This window comes from Acanthamoeba castellanii (genome assembly GCF_000313135.1).
Source record: "Acanthamoeba castellanii str. Neff unplaced genomic scaffold scf7180000084599, whole genome shotgun sequence".
NCBI classification, from domain to species: Eukaryota; Discosea; order Longamoebia; family Acanthamoebidae; genus Acanthamoeba; species Acanthamoeba castellanii.
This window is the reverse complement of record NW_004457442.1, coordinates 1,843,837-1,867,565: the sequence shown is the minus strand read 5'-3', so window position 1 is coordinate 1,867,565 and position 23,729 is coordinate 1,843,837. Positions and strand designations below refer to the sequence as shown.

General features: G+C 58.6%; 9 protein-coding genes across 9 annotated transcripts; 5 read left to right on the top strand and 4 right to left on the bottom strand.

Annotated features, from left to right (window-relative positions):
* Positions 1-596: 596 nt before the first annotated feature.
* On the top strand, positions 597-1,337 carry ACA1_065480 (uncharacterized protein; the record flags this gene model as incomplete). The annotated part of the gene is given in 3 exon segments (XM_004339714.1): positions 597-1,115; positions 1,196-1,255; positions 1,266-1,337. The coding sequence occupies 3 exon segments, from the start codon at positions 597-599 to the stop codon at positions 1,335-1,337; spliced, it is 651 nt and encodes a 216-aa protein (XP_004339762.1).
* Positions 1,338-1,988: 651 nt separating this feature from the next.
* Positions 1,989-3,984, top strand: ACA1_065470 (dual specificity phosphatase, putative; the record flags this gene model as incomplete). The annotated part of the gene is made up of 6 exons (XM_004339713.1): positions 1,989-2,173; positions 2,414-2,573; positions 2,646-2,725; positions 2,794-3,019; positions 3,092-3,186; positions 3,294-3,984. The coding sequence occupies 6 exons, from the start codon at positions 1,989-1,991 to the stop codon at positions 3,982-3,984; spliced, it is 1,437 nt and encodes a 478-aa protein (XP_004339761.1).
* A 312-nt stretch (positions 3,985-4,296) lies between these two features.
* Positions 4,297-8,986, top strand: ACA1_065460 (RhoGAP domain containing protein; the record flags this gene model as incomplete). The annotated part of the gene is made up of 18 exons (XM_004339712.1): positions 4,297-4,674; positions 4,760-4,832; positions 4,986-5,057; positions 5,136-5,197; positions 5,262-5,333; positions 5,419-5,511; positions 5,592-5,702; positions 5,795-6,017; positions 6,087-6,182; positions 6,259-6,336; positions 6,401-6,538; positions 6,684-6,749; positions 6,828-6,984; positions 7,123-8,144; positions 8,225-8,369; positions 8,447-8,617; positions 8,716-8,809; positions 8,885-8,986. 18 exons carry the CDS (start codon positions 4,297-4,299, stop codon positions 8,984-8,986), a joined length of 3,153 nt encoding a protein of 1,050 aa, XP_004339760.1.
* Positions 8,987-9,393: 407 nt separating this feature from the next.
* ACA1_065450 (sodium Ptype ATPase) lies at positions 9,394-14,298 on the top strand (the record flags this gene model as incomplete). Its single annotated transcript, XM_004339711.1, has 21 exons — positions 9,394-9,775; positions 9,849-10,007; positions 10,096-10,340; positions 10,397-10,498; positions 10,581-10,697; positions 10,768-10,840; positions 10,929-11,108; positions 11,181-11,347; positions 11,435-11,648; positions 11,731-11,796; positions 11,871-11,975; positions 12,050-12,170; positions 12,236-12,318; positions 12,404-12,522; positions 12,665-12,765; positions 12,840-12,905; positions 12,980-13,103; positions 13,149-13,338; positions 13,404-13,499; positions 13,565-13,804; positions 13,883-14,298. The coding sequence occupies 21 exons, from the start codon at positions 9,394-9,396 to the stop codon at positions 14,296-14,298; spliced, it is 3,366 nt and encodes a 1,121-aa protein (XP_004339759.1).
* A 589-nt stretch (positions 14,299-14,887) lies between these two features.
* On the bottom strand, positions 14,888-15,520 carry ACA1_065440 (uncharacterized protein; the record flags this gene model as incomplete). The annotated part of the gene is made up of 2 exons (XM_004339710.1): positions 14,888-15,439; positions 15,485-15,520. 2 exons carry the CDS (start codon positions 15,518-15,520, stop codon positions 14,888-14,890), a joined length of 588 nt encoding a protein of 195 aa, XP_004339758.1.
* Positions 15,521-16,171: 651 nt separating this feature from the next.
* On the bottom strand, positions 16,172-16,771 carry ACA1_065430 (uncharacterized protein; the record flags this gene model as incomplete). The annotated part of the gene is made up of 2 exons (XM_004339709.1): positions 16,172-16,561; positions 16,703-16,771. 2 exons carry the CDS (start codon positions 16,769-16,771, stop codon positions 16,172-16,174), a joined length of 459 nt encoding a protein of 152 aa, XP_004339757.1.
* A 1,431-nt stretch (positions 16,772-18,202) lies between these two features.
* ACA1_065420 (uncharacterized protein) lies at positions 18,203-18,573 on the bottom strand (the record flags this gene model as incomplete). The annotated part of the gene is made up of 2 exons (XM_004339708.1): positions 18,203-18,261; positions 18,288-18,573. 2 exons carry the CDS (start codon positions 18,571-18,573, stop codon positions 18,203-18,205), a joined length of 345 nt encoding a protein of 114 aa, XP_004339756.1.
* Positions 18,574-19,518: 945 nt separating this feature from the next.
* On the bottom strand, positions 19,519-20,771 carry ACA1_065410 (uncharacterized protein; the record flags this gene model as incomplete). The annotated part of the gene is made up of 4 exons (XM_004339707.1): positions 19,519-19,881; positions 19,978-20,049; positions 20,087-20,528; positions 20,749-20,771. 4 exons carry the CDS (start codon positions 20,769-20,771, stop codon positions 19,519-19,521), a joined length of 900 nt encoding a protein of 299 aa, XP_004339755.1.
* An 826-nt stretch (positions 20,772-21,597) lies between these two features.
* On the top strand, positions 21,598-22,634 carry ACA1_065400 (uncharacterized protein; the record flags this gene model as incomplete). The annotated part of the gene is made up of 3 exons (XM_004339706.1): positions 21,598-21,755; positions 21,834-22,163; positions 22,325-22,634. The coding sequence occupies 3 exons, from the start codon at positions 21,598-21,600 to the stop codon at positions 22,632-22,634; spliced, it is 798 nt and encodes a 265-aa protein (XP_004339754.1).
* Positions 22,635-23,729: the final 1,095 nt, after the last annotated feature.

Sequence of the window (23,729 nt, the reverse complement as noted above, 5' to 3'; positions counted from 1 at the left end):
CTTGCGAACTGTCGTGGGCAGTTGGAGTGGCGACATGGTATTATTCCCCATTCCTTTCCTCCTTGGTGTGATGAGCTGATCTGCCCACAACAAGCACACCACACACTCACTTTCCTTGCAGGCGTGGTGGTAGGTGGTGCGCTCGTGCTCATCCCGTGCTGGTGCTGTCTTGTACCTGTGGCGCTGGCCGTTCACCAGGTGTGTGCAGCACTGGTGTCGACAGGGGAAAGTCATGTAGGTGTGTTGGGCGCTCATGGATGAAAACAAAAAGACAGCTGATAAAGCACCTCTGTACTTTGTGGGCGACTTCGGAGAAAAAGAGCGAAACGGTGGCACATTCCGATCATTCTTCCCGTCCGAGACCTTGGCTGCCCCCCTTTGTAAAACGCCTACTAAACCAGACAATAAGGGGGCAAAACCACATGAATGTGTGGCACATTCCGATGTCATGACCAATCAGGTGAAGTGTAGCGCACGGTAGTCTTCATTGGCGCGCAGCTTTCTTTTTGCTCCTTTTTTTCGATCATCCATTTTCCTTAACATTTTCTCTTCCCTCTCCTTGGTCTGGCCCTCCGCTGCCCATAAAGTGTTCTACGATGGAAAAGGCGAGGAGTCTGGATAGGCCCTCGAAGGCTACAGGGGGTGTAAGAACCTTCCCGCGCGAAACGATACTCTCCAAGATTAACGATGCATCGCAGTACCTCTCGGAGGCCTCAAATCCCACTTCGGGTCCCTCCTCTTCAACTACAACTTCGACGGCCGTGACCGGTCACAAGGGACGCACCGTGAGCAAGGCCCAGCGGCGGAGCTATGTTCCCGCGTCCGGCTACACGGTGAGCAACGACGGCCGGCTCGTTTTTCTGCGACTCAAGGACGAGGTCAGGTTCGCCACTGCCACGGCAGCGGTGCGTAGCGTCCTCGAGCACCACAAGGGGCTGCTACGGTCGTTGGGCATCAGGAAAGGCGGTGAAGGCAGCGGCAGCGGCAGCGGCGGAGTGCGAAGCTTTGTGGCCCTCGTGTGCAAGGACGCGGCCAAAGCCGGCGGCTACCGGCTGTGCATGCGGTACTTCGGGTCGCGCCTGCCGGCGGCAGTGCCGTGGGCCATCGATGCGCTAGTGCGTGGTGACACCTTGTCTCGCGGCGTGCAGGAGGTGCTGCAAATCGGTACGCCTCATTTTGCTTCCCTTGGCTCCAGTGTGAGAGACGAACAACACAACTGGGGGCCGCGACGCTCACCTGGATCCCATATGGACGTGTACGCGCAGGCGGCCGAAGAGCTGTCCTCGGTGTGGTTAGCTCGGCGCTCCCGATCGGCGGACTTCCTTCGTTTCTGTTGATCGGTGCCGGATGGTGGGCGGTGGAGAAGGGGGCGAGGAGCATGGTGCGGTTGTTTGCTGATGACGCCGATGCCGGTGAAAGCACTCGCTCTCAACAAAACCCAAAGAAGAAGAAGAAGAATACGAAGGCCAAGCTGTGACTCTTCCCGAATGCCCCGCCTCAAGTGGCACTGTACCTCATAGCCTTTCTCCGCCCTCGCGGCAATGTCGTAACAGACACTAAACCACGCCCCTTCATGATGATCGCCCTCACTAAATCACGCACTCTCAGTCACCCCACCTCGTTGGGGAACAAGTTGCCCGAGCAGGCATTTCGCTGGGCACAACAAGGGAAACTGCCTGTCTTGTTTGTCGGGGTGACCTCAGTCAAACATGAGAAGAATGTGGGGAAGGATTGCCTCAGAATTCTCACCATTCCTAAGATGAGGTGAGGTTGTCATGGTGAGTTGGAAGGCGACACATCGCGGATACCAGGCAGTGGTGCTCCGCCGCGAAGCCCGCTTGTTGTTGATCTCGAAACGGAGAGAGAAGAGAAGGTGCAGGAGGGGGACGCGTGCTAGAGACGGCGAAGGGTCTGCCGTTGCATCGATTTGTAGAAACATTTCCATCTCCATCGCTTGAGATTTCGTGGTAAACAACGACTTCCCTAGGATGGACGAACAAACAAAGGAAGATGGAGGAATCGATCCCGCGCAGCAGTATGAGGATGAAGACGACGATGACTTCGACCCGTTCCTGCACGCTGTCGTGCCGCGCAATCTCTACCACAAATTTCAAATTGAGGGCAGCAAGCGATGGGGGCCACCTACCGAGATCCTGCCCTTCCTCTTCCTTGGGTACGACCTTCCCCTGGGCACTTCGCCAAGCCTGCCACCTCCCTTGTCCCCGCCACAAGGCCCGAGCCCCTTTCAATGTTTATTTCCATTTTTTAAAAAATCATTTTGCCCTTATTAGAGCAAATATGGGCATATCACGTAAATTATGATTTTCTTTCTGGGTCCCCTAGCCCATTTATTTTCCAATGTACAATGGCCTTCCAGTTATTTGCTTTTATTTATTCATTTTTTGTGCTGCAGGTCGTGTTTCTGTGCCAACGAAGAGGAACTGCTGCGCGAGCTCGGGGTGGACCACATCCTCAACGTGGCCGAAGAGTGTCCCCCGCCGCCCACTGTCGCGAACAGGAAGGAGGGCGAGAAGCTGGTTAAGCACTACATGATGGTCGACGTCGTGGAACATGTACGCTCTCGCCTAGTTCTATGCAGAGCACTGCCGCTCATTCTCGTGCTCTTCATTTTCTTCTGCCCGCAGATTCGCAAGAGCGAGAATCAGTGGAACACGTTCGAGTCGTGCTTCAATTTTATCGACAAAGCCAGAGTGGCTTACGAAGGGTCAGACTCCTACTGCCCACACGACTCTTTACAAAGAGGCCTGGACCTCACTCACTTTGGTCATACAGGAAAAACGGTGGCGGTAAGAAGAGACGGGGTAGCAAGCGGATGAAGAGGCCCGGCAAGGACGGGGAGGAGAAGACCGGCGAGCGGAAGGGCAGCGGGATGAAGATCCGTTTAGGCCTGAAAACAGGCAAGGACAAAGAGGGCGGAGCGAGTCCGCCTGAAGGGGGCGCGACTGGAGGCGACAGAGTGCTGGTGCATTGCATGCACGGCCGGTCCCGCTCGGCCACGGTACGCAATCCACCGCCCTACACATGCCCCCTTGTAAGGGGACATTGCAACTAACTCCTGGCCGGACCGTAGATTGTACTGGCGTATTTGATGAAAAAGGAGGGGTGGACACTGCGAGAGGCCTACGTGCATGTCAAGCTGCGACGACCCATTGTTGGCCCCGACAAGTGCGTTACAAGCCCGTATTCGTGTTCGTGGCTGTATTCGCGCGCGCGCGCGCGGTGCAGTGCTGGGACGATGGAGTCTCATGCGCTGCCGCTCTCCGCCACAGCAGGTACCTGAAGCACCAGTTGATTGACTACGAGAAACACCTCTTCGGCAAGTCGTCGTTTCAGAACGTCGAAGAGTTCCGCGACTTCCAGGTGCAGCTCACACCTGAGCTCGAGCTAAAGGAGAAGGAGCGAAAGCAAAAGCTGAAGGAGGAGGCACTGCAGCAAGAGCAGTCCTCCTCGTCCAACGACAGCAACACGACCAAGGCCGGAGAAGATGGAGGCGAAGAGGCAGAGCACTGCAACAAGGAGATGACGGCCGACGGCGAGGAGGAAGAGGAGGAAGAAGAGAGCAGCGGCAACAACGGCAACGCGGACAACAAGGACGAAGATGAGGGCAAGGGCAGCGGGAAGAAGGCAAAAAAGAAGAAGAAGAAGCAGAGCAAAAAGAACAAGAAGGCCAGCGACGAGGAGAGCACAGCAGCAGGAACGGAAGCGAGTGGCGAGGAGAAAAGGAAGAAGACAAAGAACAAGGAGAAGAGCAAGAAGCGGAAGGACGGATCCACGTCTTCCGGAAGCGCGACGGGGTCGCCTCGACAGGACGAGGAAGGCGAGGAAGGTGAGTGCAACAACCGAAAGCGAGGTGGCAGCGTAGCCTCCGTCTCCAAGGACGAACCCGTCAAGACGAAGAAAAAGAAGAAGAAGCTCACCACCGCCAACAGCAACGACCAGCCGTCGCGTACAACGCAGGCTTGACTGCAATGGGGCCAAACCATTAATAGAACGGAAAACAAAGAATATAAAAAGAAATCAATGGTATTAGAAAAGAAATTCTGTTGCTGGGGCCTGCGTCGACACCAGGCAGCTTGCCTGGACGTCGTCTTCATCAGACTTGATGTGTTGGATTGGGGGTGCTTTTCGAGAGTGTTAGATAGACGACAAGGCTTGAGAAAAGCTAGAGAAGGAGGAAGGGGCAAGAAGGCCAGACGAGCGAGGTAACGTGCAACCCGGCTACCCGGCGAGCTTCGACGTCATCTCGAGAACGATTTGGGGCTTGGGAGGGTAATGATGGAAACGACGGGACCCAACAATGTCCAAACGGAGAAACGATCTCTTACGACCTCGGCGACGGTGGCGCCGGCGTCAGCGCTTAAGGGATTAACATCGCCAGTGGCCGCTTCGGGAGAGACCACAAGCAAAATCGATGCTGGCGCTGCGCCGCGTGGCAAGAGGAGCAAATCAGGCTTCGTACCGCGATCAGGACAGAAGATTAAGGGCTCAACGGTGAAGAAATTCTTAGGCGTATCAACGTCTTCGAAGGACAAGCCCAAGGAAGGAAGCCGCATCATCAGCAGGAAGCTCAGCGTCGTGGAGGAGACTGGAGCGGGTACTCCCACCGAAGGACGGCCTACGGAGAAGACACAACAAATTGAATCGTTCGCTCGGGTGCGCCCCTCTACAAATTCACGCTCTGCACCTGCCAGACGCGCTTCCAACCCCACCTTCTTACCACGTCCTTTTTCTGGAGTAGCGGCTGGAGAGCGACCTGATGTACCTGCAGGATATCTACGCCAAGCTGCAGAACCACACGGCCACCACTGCGCGTACCCTTCCCTCCTTCCCTTCTTGCTCTTGCTCGTTTTCCATCCTCTTTATGCGCGCACCGTCTTCCCTCTTGCTGCTCGCGAACGCGCGCATTGTGCTGGTCTGGTTCATCCTCTCTCGCCTCCTCCTGACACTGGCGTTCTCACTCACAGAGGGCACTGAGGACGGCAAACAGCTAGCAAAGGCCTTCCTTGAGTACTCGAAGCAAAACGGCGGGGAGTATGGTATTTGAACTCACATCTGTGCCTTATCCCTCTTTCCTGCGTATGCTCCGGCCCTAATCACTCCTTTGGTACGATCAGGTGAATGCCTGCACGCTGTTGCTGCCTTCCAAGTTGGTATGGAGGAGACCAAGCTCAAACTGGTATCGTCCCGCTCGCGGCTCCATTTCAACTGTGCAACCATCTTAATTTGTGCCCCGTGTGCAGAGCAACGCTGTGATCGAAGTTTTTGCATCCCCGGTCAAGGAGTTCATTGATACGACCCTGCCTGAAGCTTTGGTACGTGAGTCGTCTACTCCCCGACTTCCGTTGGCGCATGACTAGGGGAAGGACTCACATCCAACCTTGCTTTTACGATCAACAGCGAAGCAAAGACAGGTATGATGAGGCCCGACTAGCCAATATTGAAGCTGATGCCAAAATGAGCAAACAAAAGCCCGGCAAGGCCACTATCACGGTTTAGCTCCCTTGCACCCACTCCCTTTCTTCCTCCCACGAGCCTGACACGCAATCAACACAACCCATAAAACTGTGCAGACACAGATCGAGTACAACAAGGCCAAGTATACGTACGAGCGAACACAAGAGGAGGCTGTCAATACACTCAAAGATTCTATCAAAGAGGTCAGCCAGGATACACTCATTCATGTACGTTTGTTTGTAATTCCTCTCACGTGCGCGATCCTCTATCCACCTACGGTGTCAGTGTAAATAACTCATCGAATCATATGGCGATGCAGTTATGCGACTACCTCGATGCCTACGGTCAGTTCTTCGCCCAGGGTCAGCAGATGCTGAGCAGGTTGCAGCCATCGATCGAGCGGTATCGCGAATACACCCAGAGGCAGAAAGACGAAGACCGACAGCATAAAGAAGAGCAGGAGCGAAAGGAAGCCGAAAAGCGCGAGGCCCTCGTCCTGGAACAGAAGAAATACGCCGAGGAAGGCAATACCTCACTTTTTGGTATGCTGAGCTCTCTCCTCCTTGCGGCTCTTCGTCATCATGTTTACCATGGGCCAACGTTGGCAACAGGCGCGCCGCTGCATGTGCTCTACGAAAAAGAGGGCATCAGCCCACCGCAAGTGCCCTCCCTTTATCATGTGCTCATCAAGTATATTCGAGAGCATGGTACTACCGTCCACTCGTGCGTGCACGCGCACGGCCTCAGCTGCTGACGTGCGCTCCGTACCCTCCAATTACGCAGGGCTTAAGGAAGTTGGCCTATTTCGAATGGCGGCGGCCCAGAACGCAACAGCTCATATTATGAAACTGATCCTTACCGGTACGCTGCCAGTGTGACAGCAGCTGAAGAGCTTCCGTGCTCACGAATCCCACTTTCCGTATAGCGTCCGGACGGCCGATAGAACTCGAGGGCGAACTCGATCCGCATGCGGTGGCGGGCGTGCTGAAGAAGCTGCTGCGACAGCTGCCCGAACCTCTGCTCACCTTTGAACTGTGGGACAAATTCGCTGTCGTCATCACGGGTGCGGCCACACACTTGCTCCCTTTGAGCCTATAGCATGTATTGACTCCCTGTAGGCGAGCACAACTCAGACGCGGAGCGGATTCTAGCTCTGCGGGCAGTCGTTCATCAGTTGCCGCCATATAATTTCGCCCTGACCAAAGCAGTCGTCGAGCTGTGCACGGAGGTGACGAGCCATTCTGCCTTCAACCGAATGAGCCCTTCGGGCCTTGGTACTTTCCAAGCTTTACGCATCGCCATGTCCGCAGCTTCATGGTGCTGACGAAGTTATCCCTTGGTCCTTATGTTAGGAGCGCTTTTGGGTCCCAACCTGGCGTATCCGGCGGTGTCTGAGGATGCTGATCTGCTGCGCGACATGAGCGTGGCCAACCTCCTGGTGGAGTCCCTGATTCAGCATTATGGTAAGCTGTTTGGAGACGGATCCGCCGCATGCTTGAGCGATTGTACGTGCATCAGGCCTATCGTCCTTGTCTTCCAGCTCTTGACCTTGATGTTTGTCGTCTGTGATGTGGCCTAACAAATAACCTCGAAACACACAACAACTACAGCTGAGTGTGAACCAACCACACCGGACGTGGAACGCAGAGGCGGGGCGAGGAGCAAAACGGTCGACCACAACCTTGAATCGGAGAGCGATGACGCTGGCGAAGAATTGACGGACGAAACCACCGACGATGACGAGCGGCCGCGGCACAACAGTATCAGCGCCGGTGGCGGCGGCGCTACCGAAGACTTTGCGTCGCTCTACGAGCGGGAGGTCGTCAGAGGGGTGGGGTGGAGCAGCAACGACGCGAGTGGCGATGACACCAAAAGCGGTAGCTTCATTGGTAGCGGCATGGCCAGCGGAAGTGGAAGCGGTATCGGAACGAAGTCGACAGCTTCCAGAAGTGTCGGCGCGGACGAGGCGCCGACGGCGCACTCTGCGTCCATGGAAGCCACTAGCGCGCTGTTCCATCTCAAGGAGTCGCGTGGCAAGAGTCACGCGCGGACGCACAGCGGAACGAAGATCGCCGAGGCGTCAATCCCCTACGACGAAGACTCACCATCGCCAGCCACGGGCAACAGTCCCTACAACCGGCTGTCGCGACAGCTCACCTTCACCTTTGGCGGCAACGCAGACGACGAGCGACGAGAGAGCAAGAAGAAGGACGGCCAGAAGAAGGATAAACACAAAAAGAAGGAGAAGAAAGAGAAACGAGAAAAGGACAGCAAAAAGGACAACGAGGAAAAGAAGCTCGTGTCGCTCGCCCTCAAACAAGCGACAACGCCGGCGGCCACCGCCAAGCCCGAGCAGCAGAAACTGCCCTCGCCGCGAAAACGAACCAAGGACACCAAGGAAGCCAAGGACGCGACCGGCAAGCCCGGCAACGACCAGCAGCAGCCGGAGAAGGAGAGCCCTTCGCCAGCAACTACTGTGCAACTGCAACTGCCCCCCAAGTTGGCGCCTATGGAGGTGGAGATGGACATCGCGCTCAAGGCCTTTAACGTCGGCCAGGACGCCGACGAGCTTGTCAAAGAGGTGGCTATTGACGACCTCGGGACAGCCCGGTGCGAACGACCCGCGCGCGTGTTGCTCCGTCGGTCGCTCAGCGGCAACATCCCCAGTGGTAGGCATCACCCGCATGACACGCAGCACGCGCGCAGAACTGTAATGGGTGGCTTATGCGGTGTTATGTGGTCACCTCAGCGGCGGTGTCCAAGCGGCGCGGAAGCACGCGAGGTGTTGAGGTGAAGAAGCGAACGTCGTGTCTGTCGACCCTCACGCTCTACAACGAAGAGCTGCTGGACAAGACGATAGAGGAGATCTTCCACACGGGCTCATACTCGGGCTGGTGCGTCCCGCGCCACCTCTCGCATCCTTGCCATCATCCGTAATCGATGCTGATCCGGTGCACTCCGTTGGTCGCAGGCTGGTGGTGGGGTACAAGGACTCTGCGACGTTGGAGTTACAGGGCTCGGGCGTAGGCGGCGTGGACGAGCTGGTGAGACACCTCAAGGACACCGAGGTCCAGTTTGCGCTCCTCCGCCTGCCTATCATCTCACAGGAGGACGTAGACCCTTCCAAGTCCATGATTTCACGGTTCAGTCGCCCTCTCCCTTTTCTCATCGGCTGGCCCGTCCCCTTCTTCTGACCGTCGTGCCACACGTCACATGCGCACACACTCTCTCACCACACAGGGACATCTTCATCGGTTGGATTGGACCCAAAGTGGGGATCGTTCAGAAGGGCAGGAAGAAGGCGCACGTCGGTGAAGTCAAGGAGCTCCTCAAGGTAAACCTCCCAACTCTATAACTCTTCTGCACCAGCTGCCATCACGCGCTAACACTTGGCGGTGGTGGTGCGCAGCCGTTCCACGCGGAGCTGTTTGCGCTGCGGCGGACCAACTTCACTGAGTCCGTCGTGCGGGACAAGTCGGGACCGATCTCGGGTTCGCACATGATAGACTGATGAGCGGCTCCTTCCTCACCGGACGCCCAGAGCTTCCAGAAGGGGGCCAAGGTCGATGATCAGACTGACGTTCGCCACACGTGAGGGACCATGATACTTTGTAGACATAGCGCACCCAACCATAATCGAGCACAAGTAAGGCAGATGGCCGTAGCAACTTAACGCGCGTGCAACGGTCAAGGCACGCGACTAGCGTCGGGGATTTCGCGAGATTATGCGATCAACGAATGAGCGAGACGCGACTAAAGGAGTTCTGTGAATTTACTCAACGAGAGACGCCACAAAAAGAGACAACTCTTGCGCGAAGCAGGCCACCCCTTATTTTCTTTTTCACCTTCACTCTTACCACACCAACCCGCCACTACAAGCAATCTTCTTCTACAAACCTTTTGTAGCGCCAAGTGTTTATGGGAAAGGATAGGACGCGTAAGGGAAGCAATGCCAGTAACGTAGCAGCGCAACTTTCAGAAGTGGATGCAGCAGCTGAGCAGCGGCTGACCAGGTGCCATGCCCTGGCGGTGGACGAAGTGGCCGACCTCCTCGAGACGTCGCCCGTCAGTGGACTGAGCCCAGCCGAGGCAGCACGGCGCCTGGACGTCTACGGTCCCAACCAGCTGCGCAAGTCGGAGGGCGTCAAGTTCTACATGCTCGTCGTGCGCCACCTGTTCAACTTCATGTCGTTTGTGCTCTTTGCGGCCTTCGTCATGGCCTGTGTGACGCAGCAGTGGATCGACGCTGGTGTTGTGGCCTTCCTCATCTTCATCAACACCATCATCGGCGTGTCGCAAGGTACGCGCTGCTCGCAAGCATCAGTAGCATGCACCCTTTCGGCTCACACGTCTTCCCTCCCCCTACCCAACAGAGTACAAGTCGGAGAAGACGATGGAGGCGCTGAAGAAGATGGCGTCGCCCACGTCGTTGGTCATTCGCGGCCGGGCCGACAACGCCGTCGAGATCTCGTCGAGCGAGATCGTGCCGGGCGACCTGGTCCTCCTCAGCCAGGGCGACCGCATTCCCGCCGGTACACTGCCCAGCTCTATTGTCATTGCCCCTGCCCTCCTGCGCGCTGCAAAAAGGTAGCCACGCGTGCTAACTTGGTCGAAGGGCAGATCTGAGACTGGTAGAAGTGGTGGAGCTCGAGTGCGACGAGGCGCTGCTGACGGGCGAGAGCATTCCTGTGGAGAAGACCATCGCCGCGCTGGTGCCCAAGGACATCGAGAGCTCGGCCAAGACCGGCCAGACCAACGACGACGACACCTACAAGCCGGAAGCGCCCGACGTGCCGCTCGGCGACCGCACCAACGTCGCCTTCATGAGCAGCACCGTATCCAAGGTCTGTTCGCTTGTCTACGCCGTGCACCAGGCTCCGTCCAGCTTTGGTTGGTGCTCACCTCATCTCTACTACGACAGGGACGCGGCAAGGGCATTGTGGTGCACACGGGCCAGCGTACAGAGTTGGGGAAGATCGCTGACTCGATCGCCTCTCAGTCCAAGGACAAGACCAAGCTCGAGGTTCGTTGAGGGCAAGGGGGTTTCTGCTTCCACAAGGTGATATGATAGTGGACCTTGTCTCATGGTTCGAACGAACGAACAGAAACGCATGAACTGGCTGGGCATCACCCTGGCCATCGTGGCCTTGATCGCCGTTGGATGTGTGCTCATGGGCCTCTGGGGCTGGGAAACTCTCGACACCTACCCTGATGGCCTCCAGGTACCTCACTTATCCTGCCGCGGGGATTCTGTTTTTCCTGGCCTGAGTGCTGGACTATGTGATGATGCAGGTGGCGGTGGCAACCGCGGTGGCCATCATCCCCGAGGCCCTCCTCCCGGTCATTACCCTCTGCTTGACCCTCGGTAGGCGAATCGCTTCCATGATGCCGCGTGTGCCCCCGACCTCGCCTCGCCTGCAGCTGAAGAACTCAAACGGTGGTGTGTGTGGCAGGTGTGCGGAGGATGGCGCTGAAGAAGGCGCTGGTGCGCAAGTTGGGCTCGCTGGAGCAGCTCGGCAATGTGTCGGACATCTGCTCGGACAAGACAGGCACCCTCACCCAGGGCAAGATGGTGGCCACCGACATGTGGCTACCCGCCCACACCTCCCATTACTTTTCCATCACGGGCAAGGGTACATGACCCCCATAAGCTCTTCTCTCTTGGCCGCTGCCCGGGCGTAGGTCGTGCTTACTGTGCGGCGCAGGATTCGACCCCACGGAGGGATACATCGTCCGCAAGGACCGCAGGTTCGAGGACGAAGACGAACTGGACGAGTCGCCTGACCTCGACGAGACCGGCGACAAGGCGAGTACTCACGAACGTTCGCCGAGCGTAGATGACGTCGAGATGCAGCAGATCACCGCATATGATGTGCGCCCCCCCCCCGCCACTCTCAATGTAGAACAACTTCAAGCTCCGAGATGTACCACTTGCTGACGTTCGGACGTGTACGGGCAGGGTGGTCGGCCCGTGCTGGAGTTCGACCAATCGATTCGCATGGCGCTGCTGGTGTCGGCGCTCTGCAATAACTCTGGCATTACGCAGAAGGAACACGACAAGGACGACGAGTCTGCCGAATCAAGCGAACGCAAGAAGCGCAGAAAGTGGCTGTGTTGGAACCGCGAGACGAAGGAGAACGAAGAGGAGGCGGGCATGCTCACTCACGAAGAGAGTACGTCTACGTGGTTCATTGTTTGCCCCCCCCCATGGCGCAAGCATGGTTCACTAAACACACACGTCTTTCATCATCGTAGATGTGGAGTGGGTGCCTGTGGGCTCGCCCACCGAAGTTGCGCTCTACGTCATGGCCCGGAAGCTCGGTATGTCCCTGCAGCCTCACTGCAGCCAGCCGGGGGCAGCCTCGCTGATCCAATCCTTGTTGCTTCTTCCACAGGAGTGGAGCGTAGCAACGAGGAGATGACCAGTGTGTGGGAGAAGACGGCCGAGTATCCGTTCGACTCCACTATCAAGCTCATGAGCGTTGCCCTCTTCAACAAGGGTACACACTTTATTCGAGCTGGCCGGGTTGTACGACTTAGTTGGCTAATGATTCATGAACGAAAACGTACACAGAGGAGGAGGAGAACTATCTCTTCTCCAAGGGCGCACCAGAGCGGCTGCTGCCCAAGTGCACTCGCATCCTTACGGCCGACGGGGAAGTCGAATTTGACGATGAGCGCGAGGACGAGATCAAGTACGGCGTCCTTTATGCCCAACACACGCACACCACTGCTAACCCATCTTGTTCGCCGTGATCAGGGAGATGAACGAGCTGATGGCTGACGACGGCTTGCGTGTGCTGGCCTTGGCCTATAATCGCCTCCCCGACACTTTCGCGCCAGGTACGCCATTCCTGCACACATTGCCAGTCCTACTCTTTTTGGTCAGGGAGCGCGTGACTGACGTGGGCTTGCTTTCCTCCCCCAGGTGTGAAGAGGGACAAGGTGGAGGAAGATCTGGTGTTCGTGGGCCTGGTGGGCATCAAAGATCCGCCGCGAGACGGCGTCATTGAGTCCATCGAGATTTGCGAGCGGGCCGGCATCGCGGTACACATGCTGACCGGTACTCCTCCCTTTCTCTTGTCCTGCACTGCACAAGGACAGGCTGATGACCTGCAATTGTTCAGGCGATCACCCGTCAACCTCGACAGCCATCGCCAGACAGATTGGCATCATTGGTCCTTCACAGGTGGCGACTGATGCTGTAATGACCTCCACGCAGTTCGACCAACTGACCATGGACGAGTTGGTACAGGCCTTCGGCCCTTACACACATGTGAGTATTCGCTAGTGCGCTGACACGGCGAAACACACGACGCAAAGGAACAAGCCGAGAGCTTGCCGTTGGTAATTGCACGATGCAGCCCGGAGAGCAAGGTCAAGATGGTGCAGGCCCTGCACGACCGCAACAAGATCGTGGCCATGACAGGGTACGTCTAGAGCCACTCCAGACGATTGTTCGAAACTGTGGGCTCACCTGTGCATCGGCCTTGTGTGAATGCAGAGACGGGGTGAACGATTCGCCCGCAATCTCGGCGGCCGATGTGGGCATCTCAATGGGCATCAGCGGTAGCGATGTGACCAAGGAGGCTTCGGACATTATCCTCACCGACGACGACTTCTCCACGGTAGTCAGGTATGACGAGCCTCCCCCCTTGTTGCTGGACTGTCAGGATGGGCCACTGACGATCGTACCTAGGGCGATCGAAGAGGGAAGGCGCATCTTCGCCAACATCAGGCGCTTCATTGTGCACCTCATGGCGGGCAACGTGGCCGAGGGCATCATCCTCGTGCTGGGCATCTGCGTGGGCCTCGATCCTCCGCTCAACCCGCTTCAGATCCTGTGGATTAACCTGATCACTGGTATCGCTCTCTTGCCTTCTCACATTGATGTGCACACGTCAGGGCCTAACACGTCTTTGTGGCAGGCACGCCCCCGGCCATGGTGCTGAGTGTGCAACCGGCGTCGAGGGATCTGATGAACAAGAAGTCGCGGCCCGTCGATGAAGGCCTCTTCACCAAGGGTTCGGCCTCTCGCTGGTGTGTCATGCTGGCGTGTCATTGTTGGCTGACGTCAGCACAACCACAGGAACCTTGATGGACATCATGTTCTACGGAGTGCTCATGGGCGCGCTCTCGCTGGGCAGCTTCGTGTGCATGGTCTACGCGTTCGATGCCGACCTCAAGGAGGCCCAGGCCACCACCTACATCACCCTCACCATGCTCCTGCTCGCCCACGCCTACAACTGCAGGCGCCTGCGCCGCTCCATGTTCGGCAAGCAGGTGTGGAAGGCCTACGGCTTCCACCTCTCCTTCCTCTTCGGCATCGGTACTCACGCCACACCTCACATGCACCCCATTCACTCTCTTCCCACCCACTAACTTGTGCGTGTGTATACGATTCTAGGGTCGGTGTGCTTCACGCTCTACGTACCGAAGGTGAATGATCTCATCTTCCACTCGGTGGCGCCTGGACGGTGGGCGTGGGTGCTGGGCATCGGGTCGGCGGTGGCCTTCGTCGTCCTCTCCGAGCTCTACAAGCTCATCGTGCACCGGCTGCTGCACCACCTCCTGTGGCTTATGCGCGGCGGCGAGGCCTACGAGGCCAGGCGCCAGGCCAAGAAGGCTGCCCGCCGGAGGCAGAGGCAGCGGGGACTACGCCGGTTCGCCCTGAAGAAGAAGAGGAGGCGGGAGCGCAGGAAGAACGGCACCAAGGACGCCGATGACAAGAAGAAGGGAAAGAACCAGAAGCGGGAGAAGAAGAGCGATCTCAAGTCCGAGGGCCTCGATGAAGACATCCGCACCGCGGCCGACGTCTTCTGACAATTACTGCCTGGGAGGCTTCACCTCGGCCTACCCCCGCCACGTCCACTCTCGCACAAGCTCCCACAACCACGAATACATTCATTCGGAAAACAAAAAGGTGGGTGTGGGCCGCTTGATGGCGAATCTCGCGGTGTCTGGGGGTATTGGGGTCCAGGGGGATCCTGACCTTTCGGTCCGGCGATTTGTTGATGAAGCAGAGTTTACTCTCTGCGTAGAGGGTTGGGGCCGACACGGCGTCTATGCCGACGCCGTGCCCGCCGCCACGTAGTGTATGGTCGTCCACACAGCGATGAATGCTTGCTCAGATGAGGCAGGTACTTGCTCTTGCCAGCTACCACGGTCAATCACGATTCGAAGTAGCGTAGAACTCATCTTTGCAAGCAATGCGCCCGCACCCAACCGTATGCTGGCCGCGTGCGGTCTTCTTGTTGGCTGCCTCCGTCGTCGCGTGGCCGCATTGTGGGACCAAACAGACAAAAAGAAGGAAAGCCACAACTAAAAAGGAAAAGGAAGTGAAAAGGCTGACCAATCATCGAATAGTTTTGTATTTTGAAAGAAAGTACAGATCTGTGTGGCTTCCGCTTGATCAGCCGAGGACGAAGTGGCACGGGAAGGGGAATCCACCAGGAGGAGCCGTGTGCAGTGCGGAACGGATGGGTGGGCTCGGTTGCGAAGGCGCTGCGGGCTCAATCGGAGACGGCGTGGGCGAGGAGGCTTGCGACGACGATGGCGATGCTGCGTAGTCGAAGACGAATGTGCTGTCGTCCAGAGCGCAATCCGTGCTCGCGTCGTTGAGGAGGAACGCGATCGACGTTGCCTGCGACCCTCGCTTGCTCACCGTGGTAGTAGCCGTCGAAGTCGTGGCACTTCGTCGTCGCCGGCCCTTGGCCGTGGTCGCCGCCGCCTTGTTTTGTGACGTTTGTGTCTCGTCTCGCTGAACTCTGCGGTGTTTGCGTGGTTGTCCCGTTGTAGACGAAGGCGTAGTTGCGGTCGTGTCGGGGTGCGCCTCGTCATCACCATCGTCGGCCACTTTCCTCTTCGTCGACTTCAGCGTTGTCTTGTGGTTGCCGACCTCGCCATCGGCCGTGTTGGTGCGCCGTCGGCGACGTCGCTGGGGCGTGGCGGCCCAGGTCGGAACCTGGTCGAAGGGCGAGAGGAGGCTGGCGGCCATCGAGGACTTGACGGCGAGCGAGGCCAGAAAGTTGTGGACGTGGTGCATCGACCCCGCTTCATTGGCGAGCAGGGCCGACGCCAGCGTGGGAATGGACGTCAGCGGCACATGTTCATGCCCGCCCAACCGGGTGGCCGAGCCATTTGATGGTGGCGCTGAAGAAGGAGATAATAATGGTGGCGAAAGGCTGGAGGTGGTTGTGGTAGTGTTGAGAAGCCTGGACATCATCACGAGGGTTGAGACTCAGAGCTGAGGGTGCAGCTTTTGGGTTTGAGCTGTGGGCGCGTAGACTTAGAGGGTCTGAAGATGAGAAGAATAGCACACGCAAGTGCCACATCTCCAGGCCTAGTTCCTTCTGGATCGGCACGTGCGATGCCAAGTTGACTAGCAACACCAAGATCTTTCTCTAGCGTTCACATTCACGCGAGGAATGCGCGACATGTGACTGAAAATCCGTTGGTCGGAGTTATAACCGGGGTTGCCATGCTCCTAGGCAGCTCCTGGCCAACCGCGTTCAGTTTTTCCACCTCGGTTCGTCGGACTTTCTGGGCACCGCTGATCGCGATGTGAACAGTTGACACGAGGAAGAAATCCAACGGTTAACCGAGTGAACGAAAGGGCCGCTTGCCTGTTGGTCCCCTCTCTTTTTCCTGTATTTTAAGCCCTGCTTTCTGGCCTTCGGGACGCTCGCGGTGGCGCCTAGACGGGTTCTTCATCGATGAACAAGTCGACGTTGTTGTTGCGCCGCCAGCTTCCGCCAGACGAGACGGACGAGAAGGAGAGCGTGGAGACCGACTTCTGCATTTCGCCGCTGGCGGTGCCGTCGTGATCTGCTTCTAGATCGGCGGCGGCGAGGGCGTCGGCGGAGGCCGGGTTCGTGCTGGTGGCCACCATTCGGCTGCGGTAGAGCACGGCGCCAGATGATGTCTTGCTGGGAGAACGTTGCATGGCACCGCTGCTCGTCTTCAACGCTGTCGAGGCGGCGGAAGCCGAGGAAGAAGGGGGCTGCGGGTTGGCCCGGTGGGCACGCCTATAGAGGACCACCCCCGCAACTGTGGCCGCCACAGCCAGCGCGATCAGGGCCGGCACCTGTTCACTCCAGCAATGTAGATTGCAACGAGACATGTCAATGATGGCAGTCAGGAATGAGACATGCACAATTGTGAATGATCACATTACACATCGTGATTCGTGCGAGTGGTCGATTACTACAGGAGTATGACGACATACCCCGACAGCCAGGCCGACGCCCAGGCCGATCTTGGCGCTGTCGGACAGGCCGCCTCCGCCGGACTTCATCACAGCGCCCACAGAGGCCGAGGGCGATGGCCTGCGTGATGAGCTGCTGCTGGGGGTCGCCACAGGCGACCTCGACGCCGACGCCTGCGGGGATCGAGATGCTGCGGGCGACGCTGGGACGGACGGAGCTGGAGACGGCGGTGCGGGCGATGGCGCAGCGGGCGAGGGTGGAGCGGGGGAGGGAGGAGCGGGGGACGGGGCGGCAGGCGATGGGGCAACTGGTGAGGGCTCTGTGGACTGAGCGGCGGAGCGATCAACATTGGCGCTCACAAGGGCCAGGACGAGGCAGAACAACATGATGAAGGCCCTCCGCTTGGGGCGAAGTGAAGAGGGGGAGCTTGGAGCCATGGCCGTCGAGGTGTGGATGCAAGGATGGCAGAATATACTACTGAATTGGTGGCGTTGGTGCAACTGCAGCTGCAGAGCCTCTAACCGAAAGGGCCTTGGGCGAGACGGTTCACCACCAATGTACTGGACCGCCTTCGCCTTGAGGACGAGCCCATCGGTTGGAGGCGGCACTGTATCTGGAAAAGAGAGGGGGGTGAGAGCCCTAGAACCGACATTCCAGCCCACTCTCCAGTCTGTGACTTTTACCGCAAAGCTTGAGCTTCTTGACTTGACTCACGTTGTTATCATCACAGCATTCTGGATCTCCCTTCCGAGGAAGCTGGTGGTGGCGAAGGGTCTGACCTGGTGAAGGCCAATGGTGTGGTCCTTTGCTGGTTATGGCAGCGACTGCTGATGTTGCAAACAAATAAACTCTTCGCATTGCCATAGTGTCGCGACGAGTTTCGGGCCAGCACGCCTAGAGCTTTTGCTGGAGTGGAGAGTTAGGTGCTGGGCCACGTCACACGACACTATGACAATGCGAAGAACACGTTTTCGCGTTGCGAGGCGTTGAGCCACCTCATACTTGCTTTGCAGAATGAAGAAATTCTGATTAGTGGCCCTCGCGCAACTTTGCCACCGCAAGTGGTCCCTCGATCTTCTTCCTAGCTGGACAAGAACGAAGACGAAAGAAATCCGTGTGACCCAAACCCAAGAGCCAGCGCAGTTGTGGTAAAACAGATTATCTTCTCGGGGTAATATTGCGATCAATGGGCGGCAGCCCTTCGCTCGAGTACAAAGTGGCATGGGAAGGGGAAGGCTCCACCGTCTGCCTGCGGCGGTGGTGGTGATGGCGTGAACGAGGGAGAGGAGGATGGTGAAGCTGGAGAAGGCGAAGGAGACGAGAACGAGTCGTTGAAGAAAGAGGTGTCGTCATAGCTGGAGTCCGTGTCGTTGAGGAGGAAGGCGATCGACGTCGGCCGCCTGCTCTCCTCCACAACCTGCGGCGGTTGCGGCGACGCCGTGGTCGTGGTGTTGCTTCGCTTCCTGCTGCTTCGTCGCTTTCGGCTGCTGGTCGCGGTCGTGGTCGTGGCCGTTGTGGCTTCAGGGCTCGTCGACGAAGCTGTGGCCGTCGAGGTGCTGACCGTTCGTCGGGTCCGCCTCTGCTTGCGCGGGCGCGTCGAGGCACTGCCCGAAGCGTCATCGGAATCGGCGCCCGCGCCGACCTCCTCTGGGTCGACGGCTGCGGCCGAGTTGGTGGTGGTGCGTCGTCGGCGGCGACGGGTCTGGGTCGGAGCGGTCCAGGCGGCGGACGAGGCCGAATGGGGGTCGTTGGTCCCCGCGCCAGCCGACGAGGCCTTGACGGCGAGCGAGGCCAGGAAGCGGTGGACGTGGTGCATGGAACCGGCATCGGCGAGCAGGGCCGACGCCAGCGTGGGAATGGACGTCAGCGGCACGTGCTCCTGCCCGCCCATCACCACTTGCTGCGGCGGAGACCTGGGCGGGCTCGCCGTCGTCGTGGTCGAAGTTGAGGCCAGCATCATCGGACAAGGGTCAGCTGGTGTGGTGGTGCGCGGTGGGCGAAGTTCTTCTGGTGGCTCGGAGTGGTTCTGGTGGTGGTTCGCTGCCAATAAATGAGGAAGGTTTGACGGACGTGCGCACGTGTGGGCGATGCAGTTCTTGTTGGCTGCTGGGCGGTGCGCGTGCTGGCAGGACGTACTGGCTGGATCGGTTGCTACGACTGGTGTGGGGACGATTGGGCCGAGGCGGCGAGTGAGTGTGTTGTTGGGCTGAGGTGGTGACGGTGCTGGCAAGCACACGGGACAAGGCGCACACGGCGAGTCGAGAAGATAAAAATTCAATCGACGAAGCTCTTTTTCAGTTTTGGCTTCCCGACACTGCACTTGTCGACGATCCACGATTGGGCCCACGTGAAGGACTCGGTTGAGCAGGAACTTAAGGTTGCGCAACTCCGGCCTTCCACTCCGGGTGCACTGGGGCGACAACAAGGCGGTAGGCGAGGGAAAAATCGGAGAATATAAATGTGGGCCAGGTACAGTCCATCTGTGCGCCACCAGTGTCGTCTAGGCGATTACCATGTGCGGGTTCACCAATGGCGCAAGTGCACACCGGACGGATCGACCTATCATCACCGGGTGCGATCTTTTCCGCGGGGCACATGGCTACCAACACGTGTGCAGACGTTCGTCGGCATGGCGCGTGGACAAGGCGGAAAGTAGGTCGCCCACTCCCAGGAGTCGGACTGGGGTCACCGCCAGTCTCGTTATAGTTGCACATGTTGAGGTTTTTCGCGCAATAAGATATAGCCATACCCACGTGACAACATGTTGTTACTCAACACACTCCTAGTACTAGCGTCATCGACTTTTCAACGGCTATGCAGCCTGTTGGGGCGCCGTCTATACGGGCTGAGTGTCGTCGAAGAGGTCGACGTTGTTGTTGCGCGCCCAGCTGTCGACTGAGGAGACCGAGGACATCGAGGTCTGCGAGGCCGTCTTCTGCAGGGGGTTGGTGGCTGTGTCGGCGCTTCCGGCCTCCAGGTCGTCGCCGGCGTCGAGACCGGACACGGGCGGGTTGGTCGCGGTCGAGGCGGAGGGCCTGACCACGCGGCTGCGGTAGTGTGCTGTGCCTGCCGCAGTGCGTGGACGAGCTGCGCCCGATGACGACGATCCGAGCGACTGCTCACTCTTGCTGGCGCGTCGATACAAGATCACCCCCGTCACCACCGTCACTATCGCCACCAGGATCAACAGGGCCGGCAGCTGCATTCATGGTTCGACACACGACACACGGTACGCGTGTGTGCGAGATCAGCAACGCATTCGGACTGGGTGAATGTCAGGAGGTGTGGTGAGTACCCCGGCTGCTAGGCCGACGCCCAGGCCGATCTTGGCCGAGCTCGAGAGTCCGCTGTCGCTGCCGGCCTCGGACTTGACGCCGCCGGCGGCCGGTGAGGGCGAAGGCGACCGTGAGGGGCTCCTGGTGGCAGGCGAGGGCGAGGGCGTGGACTCGGGCGACTGCGACGCTGACGGCTGGGCCGAGGGCGACGACGACGCTGCAGCGGGCGAGGAAGAAGGCGACTGGGCCGCAGGGGACGACGAGGCCGACGCGGCGGGCGACGCCGCGGGAGAAGGCGCGTCCGGCGATGACGAAGCCGAGGGCTGCGGCGAAGCCGATGGAGAGGGAGCCGCGGGCGACGATGAAGCCGAAGGTGCGGGAGAGGATGAAGGAGACGCCGCGGCAGGCGAGGATGAGGCCGAGGGTGCGGGAGAGGAAGAGGGCGAAGGGGCGGCCGGAGATGATGAAGGGGAAGGCGCGGCAGGCGAGGGAGAAGGCGCGGCAGGCGAGGGAGAAGGCGACGGGTCCGGGGCTTGTGGCGATGACGAAGGGCTGGGTTCGATGGACTGGGCTGTGGAGCGGTGGCTGAGGGCGAGGAGACCGATCAGCAAGAAGTAGATGGCGAGCGCTCGCGACGAAGCTCTGACGAAGGAGAAACTCATGGTGGTGGCCTACTCTCTGTTGTGTTGGCGGTCGTGTTTGGAGGGAATGATGGTGATGTGTTTGAATGGTGGTGGTACTCGTCTTCTTCTGTGTTTTGACAGTGGACGTGATCTTTGAAAGTTCTGCACATGACCTGTGCCCCGCAGCCCATCTTCGCCTCACCAGCAGTCCCAGTCTTCAAGGAGGCCTTGGTCCTCCCACGACTTCCACAACAATTTGCGCCCCACGCCCAAGGGCCGCCCTTTCGCTCAAGTCACCCCCAAGAGGCACGACCCTGCTCTCCTATTGGTTGTCATTTTATCTTTTTAAAAAGAATGTGGCGGGACATTCTAAGAATTGTAATAATTTCGAAAATTCAGATATTGTGCTGACGTCACCTTAAACGTTTTCGGGATGACTGGTGCGCGCTGTGCGGCACCGAGAGAGATAAGACCAGCAAACGGCGGTGATAGTTGCGCGGGCGAGGTCTTGGCGGGCGATCCCCTCAACAGGAACGAAAGAACCGCGAAAGTAGACGAGAAGGTGGACGGTAGAGGGACCAGACAGCAGCGGCGACAACTCGGACACGAGAGCGCGACCAGACATGTGGTGGTGCGATAGGTGAGGTGAAGATGATCAAATCGCCACCTTAACTTTCGCCAGCCAAGCGCCCTTCGGCCCACTCGTTCGTGCGACTTTCACATCAAATCCACGAGCTAGTGAGGTCTGATAGTTCCGTCGGCGCCGGCAGTGTGCAACAACGACACGAGATAACACTCACGCTCCTGCCTCTGTAGCGGCTATTAGAGTGCTACACGCGCTAGTATAAAAGCCCAGACGTCATCTTTGCCAGCACGACCCACACCACCACACGCACACGAGAGCGAACTCGTCACCGAAGACCGGCCCAACTCTCCCCTAGGTGAGACCAGCAAAAAAACCCCATTTCACCTACACCCCACCCACCTACTTCCGATCCCTTCCCTTGTCACTCGGTCATGGAGCAACATAACAAGGAGGAGCTCATGCTCTACACAAACGACCTCTGCCGCCTGGCCTCGAAGGCCCACGCTTGGGGTCTCCGTCAGGAGGAAGTCGCGAGGTTCCAGTCCGACATTGACGCCATCAAACACCTGGCCACTACGGCCTCCACGTCGTACCCCGTCGGGGCCTCTTCACCGTCGCGCTCTTCCTTCTCCTCCAGCACCTTATCATCACCGCCCTCGTCGCCCAGGGCGGGCTCCACCTCGCCCTTCTCGTCATCGCCGCCGGCCACGGCCACCGCAGCCTCGAGCGGCTTCCTGTCTTCGACGCTCACGGCCCTCTCGACCAACGCGAGCTCCTTCCTCGGCGGCCAGCAGCACTCGGCGACCACGGACGCGGCCGAGGCGGACCTCATGGTCATGAGCGGCGTGGCTGACCTGCACAAGGCCGTGGGCAGTCCGTCGGGGCCGAAGCGCAGGAACCGAGGCAAGAACCTGCCCAAGGACATCAAGCGTGCGTGCGCCATCTGCAAGGCCGAGAAGACCAGCCAGTGGCGCTCTGGCGCTGACGGCCGCCCCACGTACCGTCCCCCCCACCCCCGTCCCCACCTCCGCCACCGTGGATTCGGAGTTAAGCAGTTAGTGATGAAATTTCGACATGAGCTCGCGTTGCTCACATTTCCTGCGTGCTGATGCTCACAACCAGGTTGTGCAATGCGTGCGGGCTGCGGTATCGGCACAGCATGAAGCAGCACCGCCAGTACCTCGCCAGCCAGCAGCTCAGCTCTTCCGCTTCATCCTCCTCAGGCGAGGCCGTCGCAGAGCAACCGCCGACGGGTGCCAGCGCCCAGACGACCACCACGACCGCCTACAGCCACGAAGTCCTGCTCCAGCATCTGATCCGACTCCGCCATCAACAGCAGCAGCACCTGAGCAAGACCGACTCGACCGACTCCATAGGCAGCGAGGACGATTCCCCATCGCCGGCGTGCTCATCTTCGCCCGCGGACGCCATGCCACGACGCTCCAGCATCTACAGCTTGCTCAACTGACGACGATGAAGTCACGACGACCAGCCATCGACGGTGGGAATTCGATATATCCTCCGGCATTCCCCCCTTCGCTGTGCCGCTGCGACGGAGGTTTGGGCTCACTCAGTCCGCGAGCGGCAAATGGCGAAGCCCAGCCCCCAGGTCTCTGAGGATGTGGTCGCCACCGCTGAGCGAGAGCGCTCGGCCCCCTGCCCTCCCAGTCCCAAAACCTGCCGCACCCTGTCAGTGTACAATAAAACAGGCGCATAGGTTCGCCGCTGTTCTCCCTGTGTGCTTGCATCTTCCTCGTAGAACGTTGCACACAAGATATCCCATATGGTATATCTTGTCTATTTTTGTTAATCCAACAGAGGGGAAGGTGCGCCAACAAAACAATGAGGACCTCTGACTGTGTGGGGTGAAGATGGTTGGACAACACACAGCCACAACATGCTCGCAGGTTTCGTTGGACTATCGTGTGGTCATCAGGACAGGCCCGAGGTCGTCGGCGAAAGCGGTCTTGACAAGTCCGGAAAAGGATTGACAGTCGGCCGCATCAGACCCTAACTGAGAGCGGTCACGATCTGCACCTCTCATTGGTGGTGACTTGAATTAAGAATCTGCTCCAGGGGCCGTTTTTCTCACTTTTGCGCTTAGCCGGGCAGCGCACGTGGACGCACATGCCTGACGCCACCACTCGCGACACACCCAGACTGCGCCAACCGAACCGGAACATAAAGCCCACAGTTTACACCTCGCCAGCGCGACGTCGCATTGCCCCATCACTCTCCACACGAACGCCAACCTCAAGTCCGTCGTCCCCCTTTGAGCTCTCCGCCCTACCGTCGCTAAACAAGCTCGCCAACAACCCACCACCCGTCCGAGACAAGAGAGACAAAAAGCAAGACCGGCCCGATCTTCTTCCTACACGCAAAGCAAGAACCTCACTACCGTTGTAAGACAAGAGCACCCCTGCCCAACCTCTTGGTACTCTGACCGGCGCGACATCATCAACTTCCTCTGACCGACCGACCGACCGAGCTACGAGGCCCAGCAGGCCGCCATCATCTATCGACCCAGCAGCAGCTACAACCACAACACCAGCCCCATCCGAGT